This window comes from Nelusetta ayraudi, unplaced genomic scaffold, assembly GCF_046127955.1.
Source record: "Nelusetta ayraudi isolate G7.1 ecotype Tasmania unplaced genomic scaffold, CSIRO-AGI_Nayr_v1 ptg000041l, whole genome shotgun sequence".
Taxonomy (NCBI): domain Eukaryota; kingdom Metazoa; phylum Chordata; class Actinopteri; order Tetraodontiformes; family Monacanthidae; genus Nelusetta; species Nelusetta ayraudi.
Genome location: NW_027466091.1, coordinates 1,952,302 through 1,978,492, shown reverse-complemented (window position 1 = coordinate 1,978,492; position 26,191 = coordinate 1,952,302). Strand labels below are relative to the sequence as shown.

The 26,191-nt window shown below is 49.3% G+C and overlaps 1 protein-coding gene across 4 annotated transcripts; it reads right to left on the bottom strand.

Moving 5' to 3' along the window:
- Positions 1-729: 729 nt before the first annotated feature.
- Positions 730-26,021, bottom strand: atosb (atos homolog b). Of its 4 annotated transcripts, none has more exons than XM_076033379.1 (10): positions 25,271-26,021; positions 8,705-8,898; positions 8,379-8,562; positions 6,944-8,265; positions 5,669-5,727; positions 4,463-4,562; positions 4,128-4,286; positions 2,508-2,576; positions 2,120-2,328; positions 730-1,618 (listed from the first exon to the last, which is right to left on the bottom strand). In XM_076033379.1, the coding sequence occupies exons 4-10, from the start codon at positions 8,093-8,095 to the stop codon at positions 1,465-1,467; spliced, it is 1,902 nt and encodes a 633-aa protein (XP_075889494.1). In that variant the 5' UTR covers positions 8,096-8,265; positions 8,379-8,562; positions 8,705-8,898; positions 25,271-26,021; the 3' UTR covers positions 730-1,464. The 4 variants fall into 4 exon arrangements, with proteins under 4 accessions (XP_075889494.1, XP_075889498.1, XP_075889495.1 ...); XM_076033383.1 differs by lacking the exon at positions 25,271-26,021 and adding an exon at positions 24,537-24,912; XM_076033380.1 differs by lacking the exon at positions 25,271-26,021 and adding an exon at positions 14,093-14,286.
- Positions 26,022-26,191: the final 170 nt, after the last annotated feature.

Below are 26,191 nucleotides of genomic sequence, written 5' to 3'. Positions count from 1 at the left end.
CGCGACCGTCATCATTATCCATACTGCGAGTACACATCCAGAGCGTTTCCACGCGTCAGTGTAGGACGCGCTCGCTCTAATTGCAGCAAAGTCAAAGGTAATTGCAGCAAGGGTGGTAATGTTGCAGTGACAAGGTGGCATTTAAACACTCTCTCACACACACACACACACACACACACACACACACACACACACACACACACAGAGTAACACACAGACACCGGTGCTACTCGCCAGTCGCAGAGTTTATTCTTTTAAATATACATAGACTTCTCCCCAATTTAAATACCCAACCACCCCCCCACCCCCCACATCTCCCATTCCTCCCTCCCCCTCACGCTTCAACCCTCCGCTCCCCCCCCCCCTCCCCCCACCTCGAGAGAAAGCTCGTCCGGCGGAGAAAAAAAAAAAAAAACACACTCTACCTTGTGCAGCATATTGCTTATTAAGACATTTTCAAAAACAAAAACAAAAACAAAAAATTGTAATAAAAATACTAGTTTTTTTTTCTGCTTCAACATCAGATTGTTCTGATTAAAATCCTTAAAAAAAAAAAAAGAAAAAAAAAGAAAGGAAACAGCACAGTGTCCCTCAGTCTGGCTACATGAACATGAACTGGATTGCCCTGTTTTCTTTTGAATGATGCGGTTCCACTCTCCCGGGTTCAAGAGGACACAGTGGTCTGTACCAGTGCAGGTGAAGTGGTGGCAGCGGTGGTGGTGGTGGTGGTGGAGGGTACCTCTCTTCAAGTTACGCACTGAGCAGCAAAAATGACGCAGCAGTAATTCTCTATAAATAAAAGCAACACATTGTTTGAAAAAAAAAAAAAAAAAATCCGCCAATCCACTTCAAGCTCCCGTTTTTTTTAAATTTTCTTTTGTGTCCGATCGTCTCCCGACTCTGCGGCTCCAGAGGGTTTTTTTTTGTTGTTGAAGAAGTCGTCGCCTGGATGAGACGGCGGTCAGTGCAGGCAAAGAAGAGTTCCGTCGGCCCTCTTTCAATGCGTGTTGTTGTTGTTGTTGTTGTTGTTGTTGTGAGTGTGGCCGCAAGTCCGTTAAAAGTTTCCTGCTGTTAACGGCTCCTGCACGTCTCGCATATTCCAAATGGGGTTTTTTTTGTCCTCTTTTAAGAGAATGGAAGATACTGGGAATGCCAACGTTTGGTTCGGGTGTTGTTTCTGTGACTTTGTAACGTTTTCAACCTTCGACTGGGGCGGGGGGGCGGGGGGGGGGAGGAAGAGAAAGAAACGAAGCAGATTGTTTGCGTGTGGCACATCTCGTCAAGTCTCGTCAAGTTTTCACGTCCGTCGCTCCATCAGTCTGTCCCTCCGACCCCCCCCCCCCCCCCCCACCATGCCCCGCTGCCCCTCCCCCCTCCTCTTCAGGAAGCACACGAGGGGCAGCGTCAGCAGGCGGGGAGGGCCGGGGTGGTGGGGTTGTGGGAGGGGAGTGGGGGGGGGGGGGGTCACACTCGGGGAGAATATTTGGGGTTTCTTGGCACCTCGGTGAAGGATTTCAGCTCGTAAGGGATCCCCGAGTCCACTTCGATGGATTTGCGGGAGAATAGCAGCCGGATATCGTTGTGCAAGTAGATCTTTCCAGATTTGGAGCTCTGGAATCTGAAAAGGGAAAAAAAACAACAAAATAAAACACACACACACAGATTTAAAACCACAAAGAAAAAAGGTTTACAGTGCCAGTATTATGTTAATAAATACTACGGAATTATGTGTTTATGGAATTGTAATATAAAAGATGTTACCCTACCGATTTCACAGACATGGCTCGTCACGAGTTACATTCCACGACTTTACATTGACGAGATTAGATTGATTTCTTTTTCTCTTTATTCTATTGTATTATTGAGCGACAAACAAAATGCAGTACTTGAGTGGATTTTTCCACAAAGTCCCTTTTACTTTTACTCAAGTCCCAGTTTGGACGACTATTTTTTTTATCTTGACTGGAGTGAAATCGTTCTTTGAGCGATATTTAAGAGGAAGTTCAGGCATCTCCATTACCCGTTTTTTTTTTTATCGCGATATTTAGTTTTCGCGCAACTCTGTCTGATTTCTTGTCTTCCGTGTAGTTTTCAGAGCAGCCCACAGGTGGAGCTTTACCTGAGATGTATCAGGTAGCAGAGAACTTTCTTCCTGTCCTGCGCGCCACTTCCTGCGGGCGCCTCGCCCCGCTCCTCGGCGCCGCCCTCCTCCACGGGCACCAGGAAGATGCGTTGGCGCAGGAAGGTCATGTGATTGGAGGGCATGTCGTCAAAGTTGTAGGTCACCAGGAACATCTTCACCACAGTTTTGTTGGGATTAAATAAGGTCTGCAAAAAGACGCATAGAAAAACACAGAGTTCTTCCTCAACGTTCTTCAACGGCAAGAATGCGACAACTTCTCCTCGTCCTCACATTCCAGCTCGTATATTTATATACACTGCGGTAGACCAGAGGAGGCAAGCGTGACCTTGTAAAATAGAATGAAGACAAATGAAAGCATAATTACCACTTGAATGGTCCCTGCTTTGGGTATGCTGTACCCTTTCTTCCCGAGAGGCTCAAGGGACAGCACCCCCTGTGGGAGACAGAGGCATTGCAGCGAATAAATACACAACACCCAACGCACAAGAGGGGGTTGGAGTCGATTGGAAGCGCAGTGATGAGACACAGCTGTTTATTTTTAGGCGTGAGACATCTTCAAAAGCACTGACCAAGAAAAAAACAGAATAAAAGCAGAGAAAGTCAAAGAGAAACTGCGGAGCCGCAGTCTCGCCAACAAAAAAAAACAACCCAAGTGAGCAGGAGTCCGTGTAACGCCGGATGTCAGCTTGAGTTTTTTTTTTTTTTTAAAAGGATGAGCCGAGAGGCCTTCAAGCGTTCAGAGCTCATCTCACACGCAACCATTCCAGCAGCGGCAGCGGCAGCAGCAGCAGCGGCAGCAGCAGCAGCAGCAGCAGCAGCGCAAATGAAAACAGCTGCTGCTTTCCACCTTTCTGATGTGCGGGAAACGGCACAACGTGAGGGACGTTTGCTGCTAAATTAAAAAAAAGACTTGGATGAAGGTATTCTCAGTGTTTACGATTCGGGCAACGTTGCTCTCGTTCATTCCCATGAGAAGCAAACAGATGGGTCCCGCACGGGTCAAATTGAAAACTCGCTGCTGGAATGTCGACAGTTTCACAAACCTTGTGCCGCCCCCCCCCCCCCCCCCCCGTCCCCCCTTCAATCTGCCTCCAGATCTGGTGTCAGCACGATTCGTTTGGGACGGTGTGAACGCGGCCATCCGACTCAAAACAACCAGTGTGCCTGGAAAACCAAGCCTGCTGCGGGCCGACTGTTTGGGGTAGAAACACGCATGATCGGGGACACACACACACACACACACACACACGCGTGTGCGTGGGCGCGTGCACACACAGAGCCTGCAGCGCTGAGCATAATGCAGGGTTAGATGTCATGGTATGCGCCCCACATGTGCTCCTGTGTCCTTCAGAGGCGCCTGCGGGGCAGCACTTCTCCTCCGCTTGACATGCAGCGGCGCAGATGCGAAGAGACGCAACAAACTCCTGACGCTCCTTTTTCCAACGACGCGAAATATCGCGGAAGAAAACAAATTTCCCTTCCCAAATTTCGCAAATTTGTTGATAGATTTTGGTTTGCGTGACATTCTGATGGCACACACACACACACACACACACACACACACACACACACACACACACACACACACACACACACACACACACACACACACACACACACACACACACACACACATCAAACCAAGCCACCCTCCAAAACTTTCGAGAGGTTTTGAAAAATTGCAGGACTTTTCCAGGTTTTCAATGACAGAGGAATTAACCAACTCCATTTTACCGGTACTGGATTAATAGGGACATAAGGGACAGACACTTACTGGCTACTTTAAGAGGGTGCAAATGTTCAATTGCTTGTTGGCGTGAATGGCCCAGTTCAACCAATCATAGTTCTCATTTCACAGAATGTGAAAGAGAGACGATTGCAATGACTTTGAACGCAGCACGGATGAACACGGACGGACAGACAGGCAGACAGGCAGACAGGCAGGCAGACAGGCAGGCAGACAGACAGAGTCTCTGAGACTGACCAGGAAGGGTGAGGGTGCGCTGTGCTCCGAGATGTCGTAGTACGTGACCTGCACGGGCAGAGTGACGTGCTGGGGGCAGTAGGAGCCGCTGGCGCCGATCTCGGCCGTGAAGCCCTCGATCCGACCCGACGGGGAGAAGCGGCCCTTCAGCATGGACTCCTGGAGGACGCACAGAGAGCAGAGAATAAAACAGATGTACGTTATTGCAGTGCTTAAAAAACAAGCTGTACCGGTAACCACAAGAAAGAATCAACTGAATCTGTGTACAACAAACAAACAAGAGCGAGATGTGCAAAAGAAATTGAGTGATTTTGTTTTTTTGGGGGAGTTTGTACCTCGAAGTTGCCGAGAAGCGACCTGCTGATGGAGGACGACGGCCAGCTGGAGCGAGTGGAGCGGCTGCTGTCCGCGTGCCTGCCGCTGCGAAGCTGCCGACTGAATATCGCCACACACACACACACACACACACACACACACACACACACACACACACACACACACACACACACACACACACACACACAGAAGGAAAAACACAGTGGTGGTTAGTGGTGAGGCGAACACTGCTTTGGTCTGAAACGACATGTTCCGTGCTTCAGAGTGTGTCTGATTGTTCAAACCCGGACACAAAGCCCCTCTAATTTGGAATTGCACACAACCTCCGCTGACTCTCTGTGTCTCTTTGCACCGTGCCCACTTTATCCCGAGCTGGAGACGGTGGCGACGGCCGTGTTGTTAGACACCCGAGGATGAAGCAGAAATGACCACCAGGGGGATCATTTTCCTAGGAAGCCTAAAGGTTGAGACCTAAGGCCAAGGACTTTAATTTGATTTTTTGCCCATTTGACAATGTAATAATAAAAAAAAAAAAAAAAAAAAAAGGGCAAACGTTTTGAGATTAAAGTCAATTTATCATGCATGTAAAGAAGTGATCAGGTGGTTTGATCTCGAGGGGGTTTGCTTCTGGTCTGGCACTAGTGGAACAACATCTTGTCTGATGACCAAATATCTCCTGTGATTTGCACGCACGTGAAACCACCCACAGACAATTTATCAATGGCCTGTTATTTCAGTTTGCACTAATTGGCCACCAGGTAGGAGAGCTCATGAGCGTTTCCCCGCTTTTGAAAAGACACAGTTTGAGTACAAACTGCTCATGCTGGAAACCAAACAGTGTTTGCATGCCAAACGTTTTTTCGACTGAGACCAGTACATGCACTGTTTGATATTGCCACAGGGGGCTGACTTTAATCTCCAAATGTTTGGGTTTATTGTTGAAAGCCCCCCCCCCCTCCCTCCCGAAAAAAAAAAAAAATTCTAATTAAAAATCCTGGGTCTCAGTTTACCTTCACCTTTGATGTTTCTGTTAACTTTTATCTCGCAGGAAATAACGAATCATCCTCCACTCGTTTGCTTTCTGACCTACGGCCACGATGAGCCATTCATAGAACCCTGATTAGGTTTAGATAGAAGCGACGCGTCAACCCGGCCAGTCCTCGCTATGACAGGCTTACAACACTGAAACCACACGGGCCACTCACCTTTTCAGCCGCAGTCCACTTTTTAGCCGCCTCCCCGCTCGTGTGCAGTCAGTGGCGGTCTGAACGAGACGACAAAAACACAAATCATTTGGTGATTTTTGACTTCAGTTCTGATTCAGATTTCTTCCCGATCGGCTCGCGGTCGAACCCAAACAGAAGTCTCGACTCACAACTGCACATCTTTTCTACTTACTGAGCATTGACTTGTGACGACGTCGTCACCCACGCAGACATATCCCATTTCCAAACTGCCGTACATTTTAAAGGCCACCCGATTCCCAGTCCACTCATCGCTAGCTTAGCCTGCACTTCTTCTTGGACATCTCCTTTTGCCAAAGGTTTAGCTTGCTGCCATTAACTAACCCTTGGTTAGCTTGGAGCTCGTTGTCAGCTTAGTTTTTTATCATTACGCACAATAACAAGTACAGATACCATTTCAGAATTGATGCTCTTGATATGTATATCAGATAAGATTTTTCTAGTATTTTATTTAGTGAAAAATCGTTCTTTGTCTTTTAGCTCTAGGCTATGCCTACAAAAAAAACCCACTACACCCCTCTGCCTGTGATGATCCAACCACAGTATGAAACCTGACTAGTCCACTGCAGAACGCTACAGTCACTGTTAGCGCGCCAGCCCATACACCCAAAGCTCTTTCTGGCCCTTTACTGTTCAAAACTGGCTGTTTTACTTCCAGAACTATGTTTACCAGGATGCATGGATGAGTGTGTGTGTGTGTGTGTGTATTCCTGCATGTCGGTCTTTGACTTGCGTGGCCTGATGCGGGGGAAACAATGGACCCTCCCCTCAATGGGCTTCGTTCTGGAGCCATTTAGCCTTTTCCACCATGCTGTGATAATGGCCCCGCCCCTCACTTTGTTCTTTCAGATTTTTCAAATTCGACGCCGTCTTGTTTTGCTCGCGAGCTCATTACAAAGAACTCTCAAGGCTCGCTGCATTCAAAACTATCCACAACTAACTCTGAGCATTCAATTGCTCATGACTTATATTACTTATTCAAGCAGGACCGACAGTTTTAAAAGCCATGAAGGCTTTGCATGCGACGGTAAAATAATTTGTGGCCAGGAGGATAAAAATGATGAAATGCTTCATGTTATGTTCACTGTTGTTTAAATGTAATATGCTATTAAGGCAAAATCATGATTTCAATAATTATGTTTGGAAAGCAGGCTAGCGTGTAAATGCAGCTCCACAAAAAGACAATGATGCTGCTGGTGTGTGTGTGTCTGCGGGAGGTGTGTGAAAGGCGCTGACCTTGGGTTGGTCCCGCGTGGAGGGTAGCAGGTGGTTCCAGTAGGGAGCCGCTTTGGCGTCGGTGCTGCGGCACGACGCCGGGCCGAGCCCTGCGGCCAACAGCGACAGCCTGCTTCTCTTGGACGTGGACGGGCCCTCGTCCTCGGAGCAGGACTCGCCCGTGTCGCTGGGGGACAGCAGCCTCTTTTTGGCCGGCCAGTGGCCGCCAGAGTGCAGGCGGTGGCCGTTGGCGGTGGGGGTTTTCTCCCAGGAGGCCAGGCCGTTGGAGGAGGCGGCCTGGGTGGCGCTGCGCTCCGGCGGCGACGACTCCAGTCCCGCCTCCCACTGGGTGGCCTCCCCGGGCTCCTGCAGCTCCGTGTGGTGCGGCGGGGAGAAGGGTCCCGGGGGGCTGGTGGGGCTCGCCGGGTTGGGGGTCTCGTACCCGGGCATCTCGTACGAGCAGGGGTTGGGCTGGACGCCGTTGCCGCAGCTCTCGCTACCGACGGCGACCGGCGGGTGGCTGCCGTTGGCCGCCTCGGCCCTGACGACCGAGCCGCCAAGCGGGTGGTGGCCCTGCAGGGCGTGGGGGTCGCAGGTGGCGGAGGAGGGGGAGTGGGACGGGGAGGGCTTGGGCGAGAGCGGGGCGAACGCATCCGGGACGGGACGGTCGTGGTTGTGCTGCAGGGGGCGCCGTGGAGGGTTGTGGCTGGGGGAGAGAGGGGGAGACCTGGGAGACACGCCCACGTCCGTGTCCCTGGGCCCGCCCGGGCCCGCCGCCACGCCCATCCCCATCCCGTTAGCTTGCGGCGGCGCTGGCCCACAGAGCACCTCCCCCTCCAGAGCCTCCGGATCGGACGAGTCTCCCAGGTACGGCCGCTTGTGCGTCGTCAGCTGGGGCTCGTCCAGACCCCGTTTGACGCCCAGGCGGACGGGCTTCTGGGTCTCGGCGAGGGATTCCGTGGAGGTGGAGAACCCGCCCAGCTGGGAGAAAATGGAGAGCTGGTAGACCTTCTGCAAGCGCAGCTCCTCCTGTCCAAAGTGCCTCGGCGCTCCCGGCGTGAGCCCGGCGTCCAGGCCCTGCGCCGGGGCCGTGGGCGGAGGCAGGTCCCCCTCCTGGGCCGGAAGGTCCAGGGTGGCCTTCTTGTGGGCCAACTCCACGTGAATGTGCCGCATGGTTCTTTTTTTCTCGTTGGGAGTCTTGACTGTGTTTTGAGCAACGGGGGCCAAGTGAGTTTCTCACAAGTGTCAAGTGGAAGCCGAACAAGGTGTTCCCCCACAGGAGAAGGAGGAGCTACGGTTCCTGTTGAGATCCTCTCAAAGGGGGAAGCTGAGCCGCACAGCACCTGATTAAAAACAAAATCATAAGAGTAGAATTGTTAAAATGTGACATGAGAAAAAAAAAACCTAATCTAATGTGATAATAGTCACATTATATTTTTTATTGTTTGATTCTCACCTCTGTGCCAGTCCTTGACTAACTCTGCTGGTTTGGGCTACCTGCATCATCTACCTGCACCCGAGGAGCCTGCCTGCATGCCTGGCAGCAGCCATTGAACGGTGCCAAGATCCCATGACGGTCCACCAGGAGACAGTCACTCACTCCAGGGGAGGAGTAAAGGTGGCGAGACAGGAGCTGCAACCTGGTGAGATCATAAGGTTTGGTAGTGAAAAACCACACACGCGTTCCCTTTCATTTGAAATAAATGTCTTCTTTAACCACTCTCGAAAGCAGTTGGCCAGCATGCATTCCATCGCGTCATTGCCGTGAAGGCTAAAACTCACCCGAAGGGCCGAATGTGTGTCAGTTACACAGGAGCCTCTTGGGAAGAAACAAATTTGAACTGGACTCTGAATCTTCTTTTGTAATGGGGCTCCCTCTGTGGTTGGCGGATAGCCAGACTTGCCCTCCTTTGTCACCTGGGCATAGGGCGTGGCATAGCAGTGACATCATCACTGGGTCATTCCACCCAGAATCCCTGTAAAAAGAGAACAAAAGAAAAGAAAACGCAACCCACCATTAGTATCAGAAACAGCGCATGTAAACACATTGCGTCGCAAAAGCGGTGGGTGAAACGACATCACTGAAAGGTGAAGTGTGTAATATTTGGAGATTTTGAGAAGAAACAGCAACACCAAGTGGTTAGATTTTAGATTGCAGCGTCTTTCACTCCTCCACCCTCTCCCCAGCTTGCCAGTGAACTACGGTGGCCTGCGCACACAAACGTGGATACCTCGTCCACCTTCTTCCTTGTTGGTTTATCTGCGGAGGGTTAGGGTTAGATGGGAGCAAGACCCTTGCTATATGTACGTTGTTATGTATAAATAAGAACTGTACTATGGGTAGGAAAAACCAATTACTTTTATTGTAGTCTTCATACACCGTTATGAATGTATTTATGGGCAGTATATTAAGCTTTTAGCAATATAAATATCATAAATCTTTAACACTGACGTACATTCTAATAATACATTCTAATACTTCAACACATACGCTGTAAGCAAACACACCAACACTGCTTATTAGCAGGCGGATTTAAACTTGACCCCACATGGAAGATAAATAGGAAATAAGAAAATGTATCCTGCATCAAGTGTATCACACTGTCATCCAATAGCACAGCTAAGGGTGCTTCCCACAAACCACTACATTTGAGTACAAAGAAGAACAACGACAGACGCGAGTTCTAACAGGGCTGCACCAAGAAATTATGGCAGGATGTTTCTCGACCCACTTGGACCAGAACTTGGGAGTGCGTCAGGGAAGGGAAACGGGGAGGCAAGCGTGCTGAAAGCCGTCGCGATGGTAACCAGTAGCCCAAGGATAACAGTTCCTTTGTGCTTGGCCACAGAAAGGGAGAAAGCGAGGCAGCGTTGGGGAGAGACTGTGGGTGGAGGGGAGGGGAGGTGGGGGAGAGGGAGTGGTGGGAGCAAAGATGTTCCCTCAAGAGATCAGTAGGACAAAAGAAAGCAGTGTGGAAGTATCCAGAAGTCTGAACACACGAATAACAAAATGTCCCACATTTCCCTTTATCGTCCCTTTGCACGGCCGTAACTCCCATCAATGCTCTTTGAAACAGGAAGTGGCAAAGGATGTGACTGAGGCTCTCACCAATCTGCTCTGAAGGTTGACATGCAATAGGTGGCAGTTTTATGAGACAATGCCCCAAAAAACATCCAGTCGAGTGCATTACGTGCAACTGAAGCCCACTGGTATGTCATCGGGCGATGCTCTCTGCTCATTGCACACACAGAACTGCTGAGATGCTGTAGTACGATGTAGTTAAATGTAAGTACACATGGTCAGAATTCAAACATACTTAAAGAAGACAGTGGAATCTCTCATTCCCAAAACTTCAAGTCAAATGTTTCGGGCTCAAGTATGAAAGTTGGTGGTCAATCTCCAGAACACAAAGCACCACTTTCTGTTGTATTCTCTCCCTGACGACAGGTGGAGTGTCAGAGACGAGCTACTGGGCCGGCCGGGTGGGCGGGCGACACAGGGGAGGTGGGTGAAATTATAGAATAACAGTCAGCACTAAGTATTTATAGCACCTGCTGCCAATGTCAGAGCTCAATAGGGATCCCAAAGGCTCTGTGCTCGGTCCCGCTGTATTTCTGACCTTATTTGAACCGAGCCACCAGGGGGCCAATCAGGCTTGACCTCGGGGACAGTGGAGAAAGATAAACAGAAAACTTGGCAGACGAGTTGTTGTAATGGTTCCTCGCACTGCCTTTACTTTTAACAGCAGACGTGATGTGATGATAACCTCCAATTCTCAGTCCCAAAATGATCTGTGCAAAATGCCTCTTGCCCTGGAAGATTGCTTGTATACTCTTCAAACTCTGTTGGAGTCAAACGTATGTTTGCGACCCTGCAATTCCTGAGCCCTTAAAGAAAAACAACAACAGCAACCACTGATGTCCGCCTCTCCAGTTTAAAACCAGGGTTTTTTTCCAACTGCACTTTGGATCAAGGAAGGGCTGAAAACCGTCCCAATCACAAAAGAGTCAAGATGCGTCGTGCGTCATCACTGTAATAAAGAAATGACAACGTTATGGAGGGTTGGACCACACCAGGGTAGAGTCCAGGGTGGACCTTGTCTCCAGAAACGCTTAGCAGAGGAAGAATTTTGAGGCCAAGGTGTTTTTGTTTTATTTTTTGGAAACAAAACAAAAACCTCTGCAAACTTTTTTTTATACACACATATATAAAAAAACAAGGTGAAGGAACTGCCACCTTTATCAGTAAAACTCCCTCACTGCAACAGACAGTTTCAGACTGTTTAGTAATGCTGTGCCCCGTCTACATTTTCCATACCATCATAGGGGATGTCGGTCAACAACAACAACAACATACAGACATGTCAATCCTGACTCGCGACTAAAATGCTGCGTGCTTCAATGCAACGTCACTTTCCGCACTGCTTCATGTCACTACCCGGGCCAAGAGGTAAAATCTCTGCCGAGTACATAAAACATCTCTGGTTGAGGACGAAGAGCAGCATGTCAGCAAGGCATCATTTTACAGCGTGCCAGAGTGACGGCAGAAAAAAAAAGGTGCGATAACAGGCAAAAAGGAAGGAGAAATGGCCGAGACATGAAAACAGAGACGGACTGTTGAAGATTACAGCAGAAAAGGAGATAATAGATGCAGCGTGGAGGGGCAGAGATCCCCCAGTTTCAGAGCCACTCAAAGCATTTGAGGCCTCACTAGAGATCAATTCTCTATACTTGAAAGCGAGCCTCTGTAGCTCTTAGAGGAAAACCCTCTTGGGGATGAGAAAAATCGAGCACTTTTATTGCCGTCAGGAACGAGCACCGTGGACTCAGGGCTCAAGACTTTCAACCTCCGTGGAGCTTTAACATCTTCAAGTCACGTGCCAAAAGGAGTATGTTTAGCTCGCACGGTTCTGAAATGTGTGCAAGTTCAGCGGGTTCCTTTCAGCGAGGGAGGGTCTGCAGTCCACAGGTCAAACGGTTCAAAGGCCAACGGGTCACACGGACTTGATCTCATGGTAGCGAGAGGAGCGATTTATTTTATAGCGGGGGGGGGGGTTGGGGGGGGGGGGACAGAAAAGCTGCATAGGAGGCTGCACTCGGGCCTACAAGTCAGCAAATGACTCATACGCGTAGGCCCGGTTCCAACTCAGCCTGAACTACAGCTTGTTAAGACTGAAATGCTCATCAGTCATTGTGGCTCTCGGGATAATCGGCACGTTGAGTAAAAACATCTGCAAAACAGGCAAAAACGTACACTGAGGCTCAGCTCCTTGTAAACTTTGAAGAGCGGCGCGGGGTGAATCACAAACATGCACACAAAGCTGTCATTTGGAGACGTTGTTGGTTTCATTTTTTTTTTTTTTCAAGCTGGAACCTGTTTGTTTTGTTTTTTTTGACCAAGCAGGTTCCTGAAGGACAGCCTGCTGCTGGTCAGCGCATTTGCGCATAATTGAAAGCACACAAAGGAAATGGAATAGACCGGCAGCCCCGGCCTCCGTCTTCTTCCCGCAGCCAGAGACACAATACGACAAACCAGCACAGTATCTGCGTTTCCACTCGTTTTTCGCAAAATAAAAGCTGACGTTTCTAAAACTTCAACAAAGCACAATTGCCATTTGCAGGTGTTTCCATTGAACAGTGTGACGCACATAAGCAGCTGTAATTCTCGTAAAATTTCGTCCCACGACACCCCCACTTTGAGGATGATGGAGGTGTAAGACATTGTAAGTTTTGGAGCAGCTATTTCAAGTGAACTGGTCATGTGACCCCGGACGTCACATCCGGTGACGTGTAAATGCGAAAAGGTGTTTCCATTACACTTTTGTGATATACCTCTACATCGATACGTCCACCCCATAAGAGCGTCCAAACCTTTAGGCGCTATTTGAGAGGTTTTTCAATGTTTAGGCGTTTGCATTACCAGTTTTTTCATTGCGATACTCAGGTTTTGCGCAATTCAAGGGGTAATGCAAACGCAGCAGATGACTCACTGCACAGTGGATGTGCAAACACAACCTGTATGCGTTAGAGGGTTGGCAGTGGTTGCAGAACTCCACCTTCCCCGGGCTGTTTTACGAGACCACCAAAACAGCCTCTGAGTTTTGACAGTTGTGCTTTGTTGTAGACAATAAATACTTTGGGTGAGTTCACTTAATGGCAGCAATAAATAATGCTATGTATGTAATCTTTTGTCACGGGGATGTCGGCAATGGTTAAAGAAAAAAATAAAATAAAAATAGGGTGTTGCAAAGTTGACAGAATACTAATGTGGCTGCTGAGGGAAATGCCACTCGCTATGAACAGATGTTCTGCTTCCTGTTCCTCTCGCCTGGTCGTTTCACATCGACTCAGCCTGCTGCATCAAAGGCGGCCGAATCAAAACCTTGCACGACAACGGAAAATTGCCCTCAAGATGCAGAACTCATTAAAAAAAAAAAAAAAGTTGCTCCCAAAAAGCTGGATTTGCACTTTCCTTCTTATGTGCTGGATACAACCAACCGGCCTGTCACAGAGGTGAGGCAGCAGTCAGGGTGCGGAAAGCAACCAAAAACAAACTCAAAACATAATTTCCACCCGACCCACCCCCAAACCTGCAGTGTGCTTAAAGTCTGATAAACACACGCGCACACACAAGCATCCGGCACGACAAAGTAGCCTGCAAACAATCACCTGTTGATTAGATTACAAGAGGACAGCTCAAGTTTTGGAAATCTGATGTGGCTGATTTGGTGGGTGGAATGACAGTCGCGCGCGCGCGCGCGAGCGTGTTTTGAGTTTCAGTTAAAGAACACGATAACACAGAGAGTGACATGATTCGGGACAGAAAGTGACGGGCACGGGAGGCGGGTCGCGCACCAGTCGAAGCTGAAGCCGAGAAGCGTCAGAGAACGAGTCGCTCGGTACTTCCGGTTCCGGCTGACAGGAGCAGGCGGACCCTAAAAGTAAAGCCGGTGTGCGTATGTGTCACATATAGTTGCTGAGAGCGCTGTTTGACACCCGGTCCCTCCCTCCCCCCTCTGACGGTATGTCTGCCTGCCTCTCTGCCTCTCATGTGGCCATTTTAGGAGTCGCGGAGTGAGTCACCTCCGGTGGTTCCGCCGCCGATTAAAAACACGACGAGCCTGACAGACAGACAGACAGACAGACAGCGGGACAACTTGTGACACTCACCCCCGTTCGAGTAAAAAAAATAAAAAATAAAATAAAAAATCTCTCCGTCTCTCACACACACGCACTGTCCCTCTCCCACTTTGCTCCCCTTCACAACTCGTCCGGATGGACGGATGGATGCGGCGCTGGAGATTCGGCTCGGCTCGGTTCGGCTCGGCTCTACTTCCACCGGCACTCGGCACTTCTGTCGCTCTTCTTTTCGCTGCGCTTCCTTCCTCCTGATAGGATAGGTGGCGTTGCGGAAGCCCGGCGAGCCGCTCTCTGCAGGCCTGGCACTGCTTTGCACTGCTTTGCTCTGCTTCCCCGGTGCGTCTTGTTTTCTTCCTGTCTGCTCCTCTCCACCCTCACACGTTCACAAATCAAACAGCCATCAACAGCCTCCACCACCACTACCCTCCTCCTCCACCCCCACCCACCTCCAGCCATCTCATCTCCCCCCCCCCCTCCCTCTTGCCCTCTTTCTCCCCTTCCCTTATTTTAGCCCCGCCAAAATATCTTGAACACAAAAGCCCCCCCCCCCACATGCTGCTGGTGCCCCCACATTTCTCTCCTCCCATCACCCCTCTTCCTCAACCCCTCGGGCCCCTCCTCCTCCTCTAACCCTGTCTCTGCTGCGCTGTATAGCCAGGGGGCGGAGCTACGTGGTGGTCGTGGCCACCCCATGGTGGGGGGAGATAATTTGACAAAAACACCTTCTTCCACCTTCTAACCACTTCCACACTACAACATGTCAAGTCATATCTTTGTTGATTGAGGTACAATATCTTTTTTTCTCATTATTATTTTTGTATTTCTAACTTAATTTTGTTCTGACACTCAAAGAAAAACTTCTTAATATTTGTGAAGATTTCCTGTTCTCTAATTCATTGGCCAACTGTTATAAAGTCACTCTGACAACTGAAATCACAGAAACAGTCATGTAGACATATTAGGCATCTACTTATTTTCACCCCTGTGTGAGTCATCTCCCTGTGTGCCACCCCAAGGAAACATTCCTGGCTCTGCCACTGTGTGTAGCTTTATTAAAAAGAAGAAGAAGAAGAAGAAAAAAAAAAGGCAGCAACTCTCGGTTTCATCTCAGCTGATGGAGCGAGGCGTGCTTTGCTCACTCAGCACTGAAGGCACATGGGGGTGAAAGAAAGGAGGGGCAGGGATAAGGGAGGTGGGGGGTGAGAGGAGGGTCAGCTGTGGGCTGCTGAAATGGATGATGACGATTGGACCGTGGCGGAGCTTTAAAAAGGAGGGGCTGTCGGAGAGGCGTGGTTTCCGCCAGGCTCCACCCACCCACAGTGTTCTGCAGGAACGAGCAAAGAGCACTGTGTTGTGTGTGTATGTGTGTGTAAAAACCAGCGTCCTTGACAGCTGCTGGCCAGCGTGTTGTTCCGTGTACAGTTTCTCCACTTCACTCTAATCTTTTCCTCATTGTGCGACACCAGTCTGCGTGTGGAAGTGTGTGTTGTGAAGGTTGTGTGTGTCTGGGATTTTTTTTTTTTAACTCTTCTATGGACTGTCTTCACACACACTCACACACAGAGGACAGACACTGATGCTGTTACAGCTCCCCCCACCCCCCACTCATTCTTTGTTGAGGTATTCACTCGCCCTCATGGACAAAGAGGTGTGTGTGTGTGTGTGTGTGTGTGTGTGTGTGTGTGTGTGTGTGTGCGGTGCTAACTATACGCAGCCTATATAAGCCTACTAAAGCAGAGGGGCCTAATCTGCTGCCGAGGACTGGATGCGAATAAAGTTGCCATCTGTGATCTAATAACGAGCGGCGTGTCGACTCGGGGCTGCGTGAGCTCCAGCGTGTCGTACCGTCAGTCAGTGCACTCACATGGCTAAACAAGTGGCACACTTGAAACGCACTCGGCATGCAAAGCGCAGGCACACTATGGGGGAGATCCACAAAGCGATTGCGCGGCTTTTGCGCCAGAAAATCCGCGTAGACAGCGCCAAAAAAAACGGTGATTCCGATCCGTCATTACGTGCAAAATGACACGCCCCCTTCTATGCAAATATGCCTCATTCAAACAGCGGCAGACCCAGGAAGAGTTTGCGCTCGTGTCCGCACGCAGTTTGACAGACGCAAACACCGCCGGCCAAAACCAGAACCAGAACCAGAACCAGGCGCAGCTTCTGTCTGTCAGAGTGTTTCTGGCTTCTGAGTGAAACTTTCCTCTCTGAAAAGCCTGAAATATAAATATGGCTCCCCAAGTCTTATATATAGACTGGCATAGACTGCAGTATATATGGCAATATTTTAGACAGGCTATGGAAAATACAGCTGGTCCTCAGGTGTTGGTGACTGACGCGTCTTGACTTTCTCTGCATGATGGCAGCAGTCTTGGTAGACGGAGGAGGCATCGTACTGCCAGGAGCACAGCAGCGCCTTCATCCCAGCAGAGTTCCACTGTCCAACACACGCACTCACCAGCAACCTTTGGCGCAAACTGCTCTCAGGTTGCCAGACCGCAACAGTCGCACCGGTTTCAGGTGGCGCACTCGTGGGCGTGTTTGCGCCTGCACGTCATTAGCGCAAAAGCCTTTGTGCAGATCCCCGCATCTGTGGCGCAAATTGCGGCCGCAATCCCGTCGCATTTTAGCGCTGCGCGCCCTTCTTTGAGGATCCACCCCTGTGTATTGTTTATTAGTGTGTGTACACGTGCATACATTGAAAGTATTCATGGCTTACTTCAATTTGCACACCATTCGTTGATCACGTCATTGCACCTTTTTTTTTTTTTTAGCAGCGAACCTGATGAATACAAAATATAAAAACCGACTGAATGACCGTTGAGTGCTTAACCACATGACATTATTTAGTCCGTATAAAGGTGCAGTGGGATTGCAAACAGACATCTCAGATTTGTGTGGAGGTGTGTCACTGTTGTGAACGGCCGCGGTCGAGATTTGAAAAACTAGACGCGGCTTGAACGCCGAACCTCCAAATATAGAGATGTGGGGCTACGGGGGTGAGAGACCCAGAGGAAGAAGGTGGAGCACTGACAGCGAGTAGCAGCAGAAGTGCTGGGGGAGACGAGAGGAAGAAGGCAGCAAATGCGGTGAAACTGGCCCATCTGCAGTTCTTGCAGCAGCGGGAGCCCATAAAAACTGTCAGAACGTTGGACTTCCTGCTTGCAAGCAGCTGTGTTATTTACAAGGCTTGTGTGCTCCCACCCTGCACACAGTGGCACGTTAAAAAACACACTTCTGTCCCTTTAAGAGTCAATTTTACTCTCCTTATTTGGAAATAAAAAGGTGTGTCCTCGCTTTGACGGCCCTCCAAAGCAGCAGGAGGAGGACGAGGAGGAGCTGGGCTGAGTAGAAAGAAGTGTTGAAAACACACAATGGCATTCCAGCAAACACGGGGCACGCGGCAGTGCAGCTCTGGCTGGAGAGAGCGTGGCCGTGCTTGTTTTGATGAGTGTATGACGACCTTTTCGGTTAAAGTTAGGACATGAAAACCATCGCGTGTGCACACACTGGCGCACCCAGGACTTGTTTTGGCAGTAGGCCTTTCAAAAGTGACAACAGCGCTTCATTGTAGAGGAGGAGGAGGAGGAAGAAGAAGAAGAAGAAGAAGAAGCTTTGAATTTGATGTGAAGTAAGCTGGTTAAACAGAAACAACAAGGTCCAACTGGTCCTCTCAAAGGGAGGGGAAAAAGAGAAGGAGGTGAGGAGGAGAAGAGGGCTGGGGAAGGAAGGGTGAGGGAGGGTGAGGAAGGGGAGTGTAATTGCACTGTGCAGTGAGGAGTGGGAGGGGGGGGGGGCAGGTCAGTGGTGCAAAGTTTAAATAGGAGCGGACACACACACGCACACACACACACACGCACACGCACGCGCACACACACGCGTCGGTGCCTGTTTATCCCAGGCCCCAAAGACAGTGCCAGCCAATGAGAGGGCTTGGATGGATGTGTTTTTTTTTCTCACTCGCTCCTTCACATCCTTAACTTTGTGATGCAGTAGTTTTGATTCCTCTGCAACGTCGGGTGAGCCTGAGTGCGCTAGCAGCGGTTGGAAAACAGTGAAAGGACAACAACTGCAGTCACAACACTGTGTATTAACTTCACTCTCATCTGTCCCTCATCAGGGCAACGTCAGAACTCAATCAAACACGTGTGTGTGTGTGTGTGTGTGTGTGTGTGTGTCTGTGTGTGTGTGTTAAACCGTTTCCCTTTTATTGTGCATCGTCACACGGTAATAAAAACCAACTGCTTTCCATTTTCGGGACATTCTGATCTTGGAGCGAGGCACAGGCGCAGGTACAGGCAGCAAACCAGAACTAATTTAAAAAAAAAAAAAAAAAAAAAAGCTCCAGCAGGTTAATTCCCATCCAGACTGGTTTTGGCTCGGTTAATGTGTGCACAGTACTGTAACAATATGCTGAGATGAACTCTCCCTCTGTTAAAAGGATGTTTGACCAGCTGTGTGTTGACGACTTAAGTCCCAGAGGAGAGCAAACGACATCCTATTAAAGTTTACACGGTTTGCCCTTGCTGCCTAGAAAGAATAAATAAAATGTGTGCTGCTACTTAGTTGTTTTTTTTTTATAGGGTCACACTGTAATACAATTCCAACCTTCTTGTTTTGGGGCTTCTTTTCTTCGCCCCGCATTTCAGAAAGTGGGAGCCAAAAAAAAAACAAACTGATCTAGAAATCAGCCCCCTCTGTGATGTCACAGAGAGCCCCGACACCTGACACAGGTTTTAGGCTTTAACAAAGCATCATTTTTTTTTTTTTAGATGGAAGCTTCTGAGTGGAGGTTGCTCGTTCTCCCCGTGTCCGGCTGGGTTCTCCGGCTTCCTCCCACAGTCCCAAAAAACGTGCACGTGAGGCAAAGTGGAAACTCGACATTGGCCGCAGAGAGTGCGTGCGAGCGTGAATGGTTGTTTATCTTCCCATGCGGCCCTGCGATTAGCCGGCGACTCGTCCAGGGTGTGAGCAGGCAGCTGGGATTGGCTGCAGCAGCAGGAGGAACGGTGGCAGAAAAATGGACGGCTGGGTGAAACCGACTCTGACAACGTGAGATGAACACGCTGTTGATTGCTTGCCTCTGGGTCTGCAGGTTTATCCAAATATCAACTGTGCCTTGAAATTACCGTGACCGACTTGCAGATTACTAACAGCATGACTTCTTTCACCTCATTCAAAATAAAGCTTGCCAAGGAGGAATTCCTGGAATACCGTCTGCCAATGATTCCCCATCTGCAGTCGTTCCCACCGCTCTTTGTGTGTCCTCCCGCGTGCAGCGGTGCTGCGAAAAGGTGCTGGTTTTGTTTTTAAGGGCAACGACTTTGCTGTTTATCCAGCAGGAGCAAGTGCAAACAGGACTGATTGGCAAAGACAGATTTCTGGTGTTTATCCGTCGTTTTTCTTTTTTTTGGACAAAATGTTTTACGTGAGTTCTGTCTTCCTGGATGAGGGCCACGCAGGATAAAAAGCAAACACCCACTGTGGCTGCAGAAGCCCAGTCTAAATTGGTGAAACGCAGAGATGGGAGGACTGTGGCACCCTGGGACTCGGCGGCTGCCAAGGCCAGCTTGGGTTTGGAATGTTCCGAAAGAAATATGTTGCCTATTCATGTCGGACAGGAAATAATGCTCCAAGTCCCTCCCAGTCCCCCCCCCCCCCCCCCCAGTCCTCACTCCCTCACCCTGGACTCTGTCTCTGCCTCTCAGCCTCTCAACAAGGGTCCCTTCATCTCTCCCTTTATCCTTCAGCCATCTCTTTTTTTTGTGTTCCTGTCCATCTTCCTTTGGTTTTTTGAAACAAACCCCCCCCCCCACCCCCCGTTTCATGCTCAGGGAACTTGCACAGCGTGGTGGCGGTTCCCCCCACTCAGAACCAGTCGCAGCTGACTGCATTCCAGTCTGCCATCTGGCTGCAGAATTAAAAAAAAAAAAAACAGAACCTTTTATTTCACGATGAAGCTCACTGATGGCAAATGCAGGCAAACTGTGTCTCTCTAATGACCCAACCTGACTAATGATTGACTGACTGCCGTTAACACACCTTTACACACACATTTGTATTGTGGCTGTGTGAGTATTTTTCAGCAACACAACGACCAGGGAACAAATACAAAAATCCAAATGACATAAAAAAAAAGAAAATTACTCAATGTGCTCAACTGGTCCCTCACTTTCTCACACACACACACACACACACACACACACACACACACACACACACACACACACACACACACACACACACACACACACACACACACACACACACACACACACACGCGAAGAACCACTTATCTATTTTGGTGTTACACAGTTAAGGCCGGGGGAGAGGTCTGCGAAGGGTTAATCCTGAGTCGAGTCCAACACAAACACACACGCGCTGGCTGTCGTTAAGCAGCAGTTAATAAAGGACAGCTTTGGTGAGCGCATGAGTTGCTGCAAGGGGACCGAGTTGAGTTGGGAAACGTCAGGCTACAAACACTGGCACATCTGTATACAGACGCCCAGATCCCGAAAAAAACAAAACGTCAAGATGACAAAACGCACCGATGGCGGCCCGACGTCTCGGTGCGTGAAGGCACACCTGTGTGCAAACGGTACAGAGTGACGAGCTAACTACCGCCGGTGAGGTCAGATGTGAACAACCATCAATACAATGAAGTGACTGTATTGCTAATTATTCTCACGAAGGCCCACAGTCTTCTTTCCCCCGTCGTGCAGACGAGTCAGTTTGAGTGACAAATGACGTGCGCGCGAGGGCCTCTGAGCCTTGCACACACTCTATTAAACCGGATCGTTGGGGGGGGGAGCATCGAGGGAGTCGGGGGGTGGAGCCAACAAGACGAATGACAATGCGCAGAGGGAGTAATGGACGGAGGGGACAGGGCAAGGACGAAAGGGAGAGGGCCAGAGAGTGAACAGGTCTTAGCTTGATAAGCTCTGCGCTGACCTATATAATGCACGGATACATCTGCCCACACGTGCGAGTGCTGGCTGACAGCGATGCCTTCAAGGAAAGACGCGGCCGCACGTGAAATGGCTCGCATAAATAACTTATTGCGACAATATATTGAAGGGCCGTACTGAACGGGACCGTTTGACTTGAAGCAAAAATAAGGCGCACGTGTGTGCTTGGAGAGAAATCACTTCAAAATAAAAAAAAACAAAACAAACCGGCTGCGCTCCAATCGTGCGAGGACGGGCATTGATGTGTACACGGGAAAGCTCAGACATTGATTTCAACAAAAAACAGTCAGCGGGATCAGTTATCATCAAACAGATATAAGAAATAATTGTATAATTATCATTAACTGTGTTTCTATTACAGTTTTTCGTGAAATAATGTCGATACTTCTGAAAATTCGACAAGTGCAATAGCGATTAGCGGCTGTTTCCATTGAATGGAGTGAAGGGTTCAGTGTCTTGCCCAAGGACACTTTGACATGTTCACGGGATTCAAACCTCCGACCTATTAATCATTGGACGACCCGCTCTACTCATGGAGCCACAAAGGGGCATATTCAATAATGCTTGACTACCACACAGTGTACAGAACACAGTTGCATCCATCCAACATGATGTCGGGTGAAATGTCAGACCGTGTTGATTTATTCAGCAGGTGGAAGTGTCAGCTTGACATCTACCTCCTTCCCTGCACGTCACCTGTCGGCTGTGCTCGAGTCAAGGCAAGTGAGCGCCGAGTGGGTTGCGTCGCCGGTAAAACAGTGGCCAACGCCGGCCGACATCGAGTAGCAATTAATTCTGCAGGGTTCCCTTTGCTGGAGTGTCAGCAGGTGGTCCTACCGTTGGCCTGAGCGAGGGGAGGACCTAAAGACACATGGACACGTCAGCTTTATAAGAGGACTAACCGCTTCCTGCTACTGACTTACTGTTAAGTGGAGGAACTGACCTTTATGGTAAGCCTTCAGATTTAGAGGGTGAGGGTGAGGGTCTCTGTGTGTGTGTGTGTTTGTGTGTGTAGTGACCCGAGGTGACAGAGTGAGGGTGTCAGGGCTAAGGTGCTATCTGTCAGAGCTCTGTAAACATGCTAAAAACAAAACAAAACAGTGAGGTGCTACACACTGGGAAAGGAGTGCTTTTTTTTTTACACATAATATCGCCTTGCTTCAGTGCCATTGTCTTTGTTTTATTTGCCAGACAGAAAATGGCTTTCGCCCCCTCTGACCATCTTTTGTGCGAGGACACAAAAGCCCAACGACAGAGTCAACGCTGAACTTTGACCCGTGCGGCTGTTAAATTTAGCTTTCCACTTAACCAGCCTTCCTCTGCGTCCTCAGGCTGCTCCCTTATTTATTTATTTTTTATCAGACAAACAACTGCGCTGCGACTCCCTCTGCACTTTCAAACCTGGTCACAGCGTCCCTGAAGGTCACGGGACGAGGTGTCAGAATGTGGAGCCATGTCTTGTGAGTGCTTCAATACAGGCTTAACCTTTGGGGAAGACGTACGGTCGTCTATACTAAAAAGCAAACTGACACAAAAGCCTCTCCGTTGGAACGCCACTTACCGCTGCGAGCATTACTTTAAACCCATACGGTTAATGTTGTTATATAAGAAAACATTTACATTACTTGAGCTGCGACGATAAGAAGATTTTCCATCTAATTTTCAACACAACGGGGTCATTGTTTCCCCTGTCGGTCCACCAGTCAGCGCTGGTTCCTGGTGATGGCTTCAGGCTGTGTGGTATAAAACGTGCGCTGACAGCAACACGCTGGTTGGGCTGCGTTGACGAGAAGCTCGTCTGCCCTTTGGCTCGTGTACCCAACAAAAAAAGCAACAACAAAAAAAGCAACAACAAAAAAAGCAACAACAAAAAAAACCCTAATGGCTAAAATAGCTCTTTATTTGAGAAGGTAATTTGTCACACACACACACACACACACACACACACACACACACACACACACACACACACACACACACAATCAATCAATATACCCCCAGAGCAGCGTTGAGTACTGGATCTAACCCACATAATCATCTGTAATCTCTGACATCAAATCCTGTAGAGACACATTGGAGGGCTGACAACGAGGCCTCATCAGCTCAACGTGTTTAATAGCCCACCCCACTTTGCACATATGTACAAAAACATACACTGCACGGTCTGTATGCTTTAAAAAAAAAGATGAGACTGCAGCCTCCGTATCATCAATAATAATACTGCAGATCAGAAGCTGGCACAGCACGCAAATAAAACAATGTACAGCCAGCAAGGTGAGATTAGACACCTACAGCAATATTCAGTGGTGCAGCAGCCCTGCATATCTGGGCCTGGCCAATTCAATGCAGTAAAATAGAAATACTGGCTTTATGAAGTGGCAAACGTGATGTAATTATACAACAATACACAGCCAAACCGGTTATTTACAGGCTCTATATACAGTATATGATACGAACAGGCAGCAGCCCCTGCAGTCTCTCATTCTGAATAAGCAAACAGAGAAGCTGCTGCTACTGGGAATTCCTGGTGGTTTTCTACCTCTTGTGCAAAAAAGAAACCTTGCTCTCTCGCTCTCTCTCTGGGTGACTCACACAGGAATCTTTGCGGAGTTTCTGCATCTCCATTTTTTTTGCTCATATGATGTGAAGCTTGCATCACTGACTCACACACGAGTCTTTGCCGAGTTTTTTGGTCTCTGACTCCGTTCCTGCTCACATGATGCGAGACTCATAACGGACAGTCATTTCATTTTTGTTTTGCCCGCTTTTAAGAAGTTACAGGAGCGGGATGATTGCGCGCAGGACGCCGTCCGACCCGTGACCCCTGTAATCTCGCCTTATGGGACTGTGAGGATCCGCCACATGACGTCACACACTCGGCAGAGGACAAAAGCCCACTGGTTCCTCCCAGACGGTGTACGGTGGTGGCGGTTAGACAGATAGTCGCAAATTAAATGAGAATAAAAGAAAAATAATTTCGATGAATCCACAGCAGCGGCAGCAGCCGCCGTGGTGTGCGTGTTCACAAGCCCATCTGCATACATTACTTCACACAGCTGATGCTGGGACCTTCCATATGCAGCACCTGTGCACTATGGCTGATACAGTGAGGTAGCGCCAATGCGCGCACACACACACGTGTGCAGTGATGAGTGAGTCAGTGCCATCATCCAACTGCTTGTCAGCACAATAGGAGGTCCTTGCTTTGTGGCTGAGCGTACCAACCGATGTCATACCTGGGCCTACATTATGAACTGCATGGACGGCAACAGCTCAATTGGATACGTTACATATTTGGCCGTCAAACCTGTATGTGTTGTACATGTAAATACAGATTTGCACAAATGATGATAATCAGTTTGCGAAATTAAAGTAGTGCAAACACGTGTGCATTCGTGTGTCCTATACATACCAATGTTAAAGGTATATGCATGAGTGTGTGTGTGTGTGTGTGTGCATGTAGTGAGTCAAAGACAAAAACAAAAAAGGAGGCTGAGAGTGACCCTAATTGAAATGATGCAACGCGATCCCCAAGTGCAAGATCCAGGGAACAATGCACCGTGCACGGTGCTCCCGTAGCGCGTCACCGTCTCCGTCAATATTCTACCCCGCTGAGCTGAACGATCCTAATCTCCGTGATACATAGAGCTTGATCCCTTCCATCCTCTTCCTCCTCCTCCTCCTCTTCCTCTTTCGCACACCACCAGGAGGACGCGGGTGACGATGACGGAACGAAAGCGTTCACGCCCGCGACCTGTGTTGGCGATGATTAAACACGTCGGCATTCCCACCACTTTGTCCCCGTCCGCCGCAGACTGAAGGCTCGCGCACTCACATAAAGAGATGGAGTGAAGACGGCAGACAAAGCAGGGGGAACGCCCCCCTACGCCAACCAACGTACTGTACTGTCAGGTCATCAGCTGCTCGGCCTGGATTCCACTCATCTTTCTCTCATTTCAGCGATGCCGAGATACAAAGGATGCCAAACGGAACACGTCCAGAGTTCAGAAAACGAGGTTGAAATAAAACCAGGAACTGCTGTGTGTGTGTGTATGTATATGTGTGTGTATGTGAGGGGAAGGGGTGGGGGGTGGGGGTGGGGGGGGGGGGGGGGGCGAATAAAGCAGGACCCTTCAAGGAATTCGAAGGTATGACGATCTTTCAAACGTCCACGCAACGACAAAGGCGAGGCGGCTAAAGCTAGCGAGAGAAAAGGGGGAATAGGAAGGCGACTCACCCGGCGTGAAGAGAGAGAAATGTGGACCGAGGCAGGAGGAGAAGAGAGCCTGGTAGCCCCGGACTGACGCCTTCCTCTTGTGTGGAAGTTTGGCCTTTTTTTTTTTTGTTATCTCTCGACTGCTTGCGTTGTCGAATTTCTTTTAAGGAAGCAGACGTTTAAGGGACCGAAGTCGACCTCGAAGCTATGAAAGAGAAAAAGCCCTCGGCGATGTCAGATGGACGTTCGATGGTTGAAAAAAAATAGTCGAATGATTCTACAATCTCCTCTGCCACATAGCTCGCTGGTTGACTGACCACGTCCCTTCCTCTCCCTGCCTGCCTGTCTGTCTTTTTGTGCTAGCAGCTGTTTTCGTTGTTTCACCCCTTTTCCCCTGAAATTCCTCTCCTGTCCCTTTAAGCGACGGCGTTTCCGGGGTTCGCTCTCTTCTATATAGTAGGCGGGGCGCCACGAGCCAGCTGAGCGCCTGTCATTTAAGCGATTGGCCGCCTCTGCTCCTGCCGACCAATCGTGGGCCGAGAATAACGCCTTCTTTTAAAATATGCAGATTTATTCAAAAGTCCTGCCTTGCGATTGGACGGTGGATTAACCAGAGAAACGCCCAGTACACGTGCTTTTTCTCCCCTCCCACATTGTCGTGCCAAGTGATCTCAAACTACGAATGTCAATGTTCGTCGGGTAATATTTAACGCACGAACACGGGCAGCTCATCATCTGACATGAAGGCAAAGATCGACGCGGACGCATCGAGAGGACGTGTCCCGCTCTTAAAGCTCGGACTCTGGGAGGAAAGTCAGGGTTAAGCCTTCCCGTCCCCCTTTCTCCCGATTGCACCAGATCGGCCATAGCTGCACTGTCACGGGGCTAAGAATAGATCAACTACACGTTGGATCCCCTCGCAGCTGCACTAAGCCCCACGCC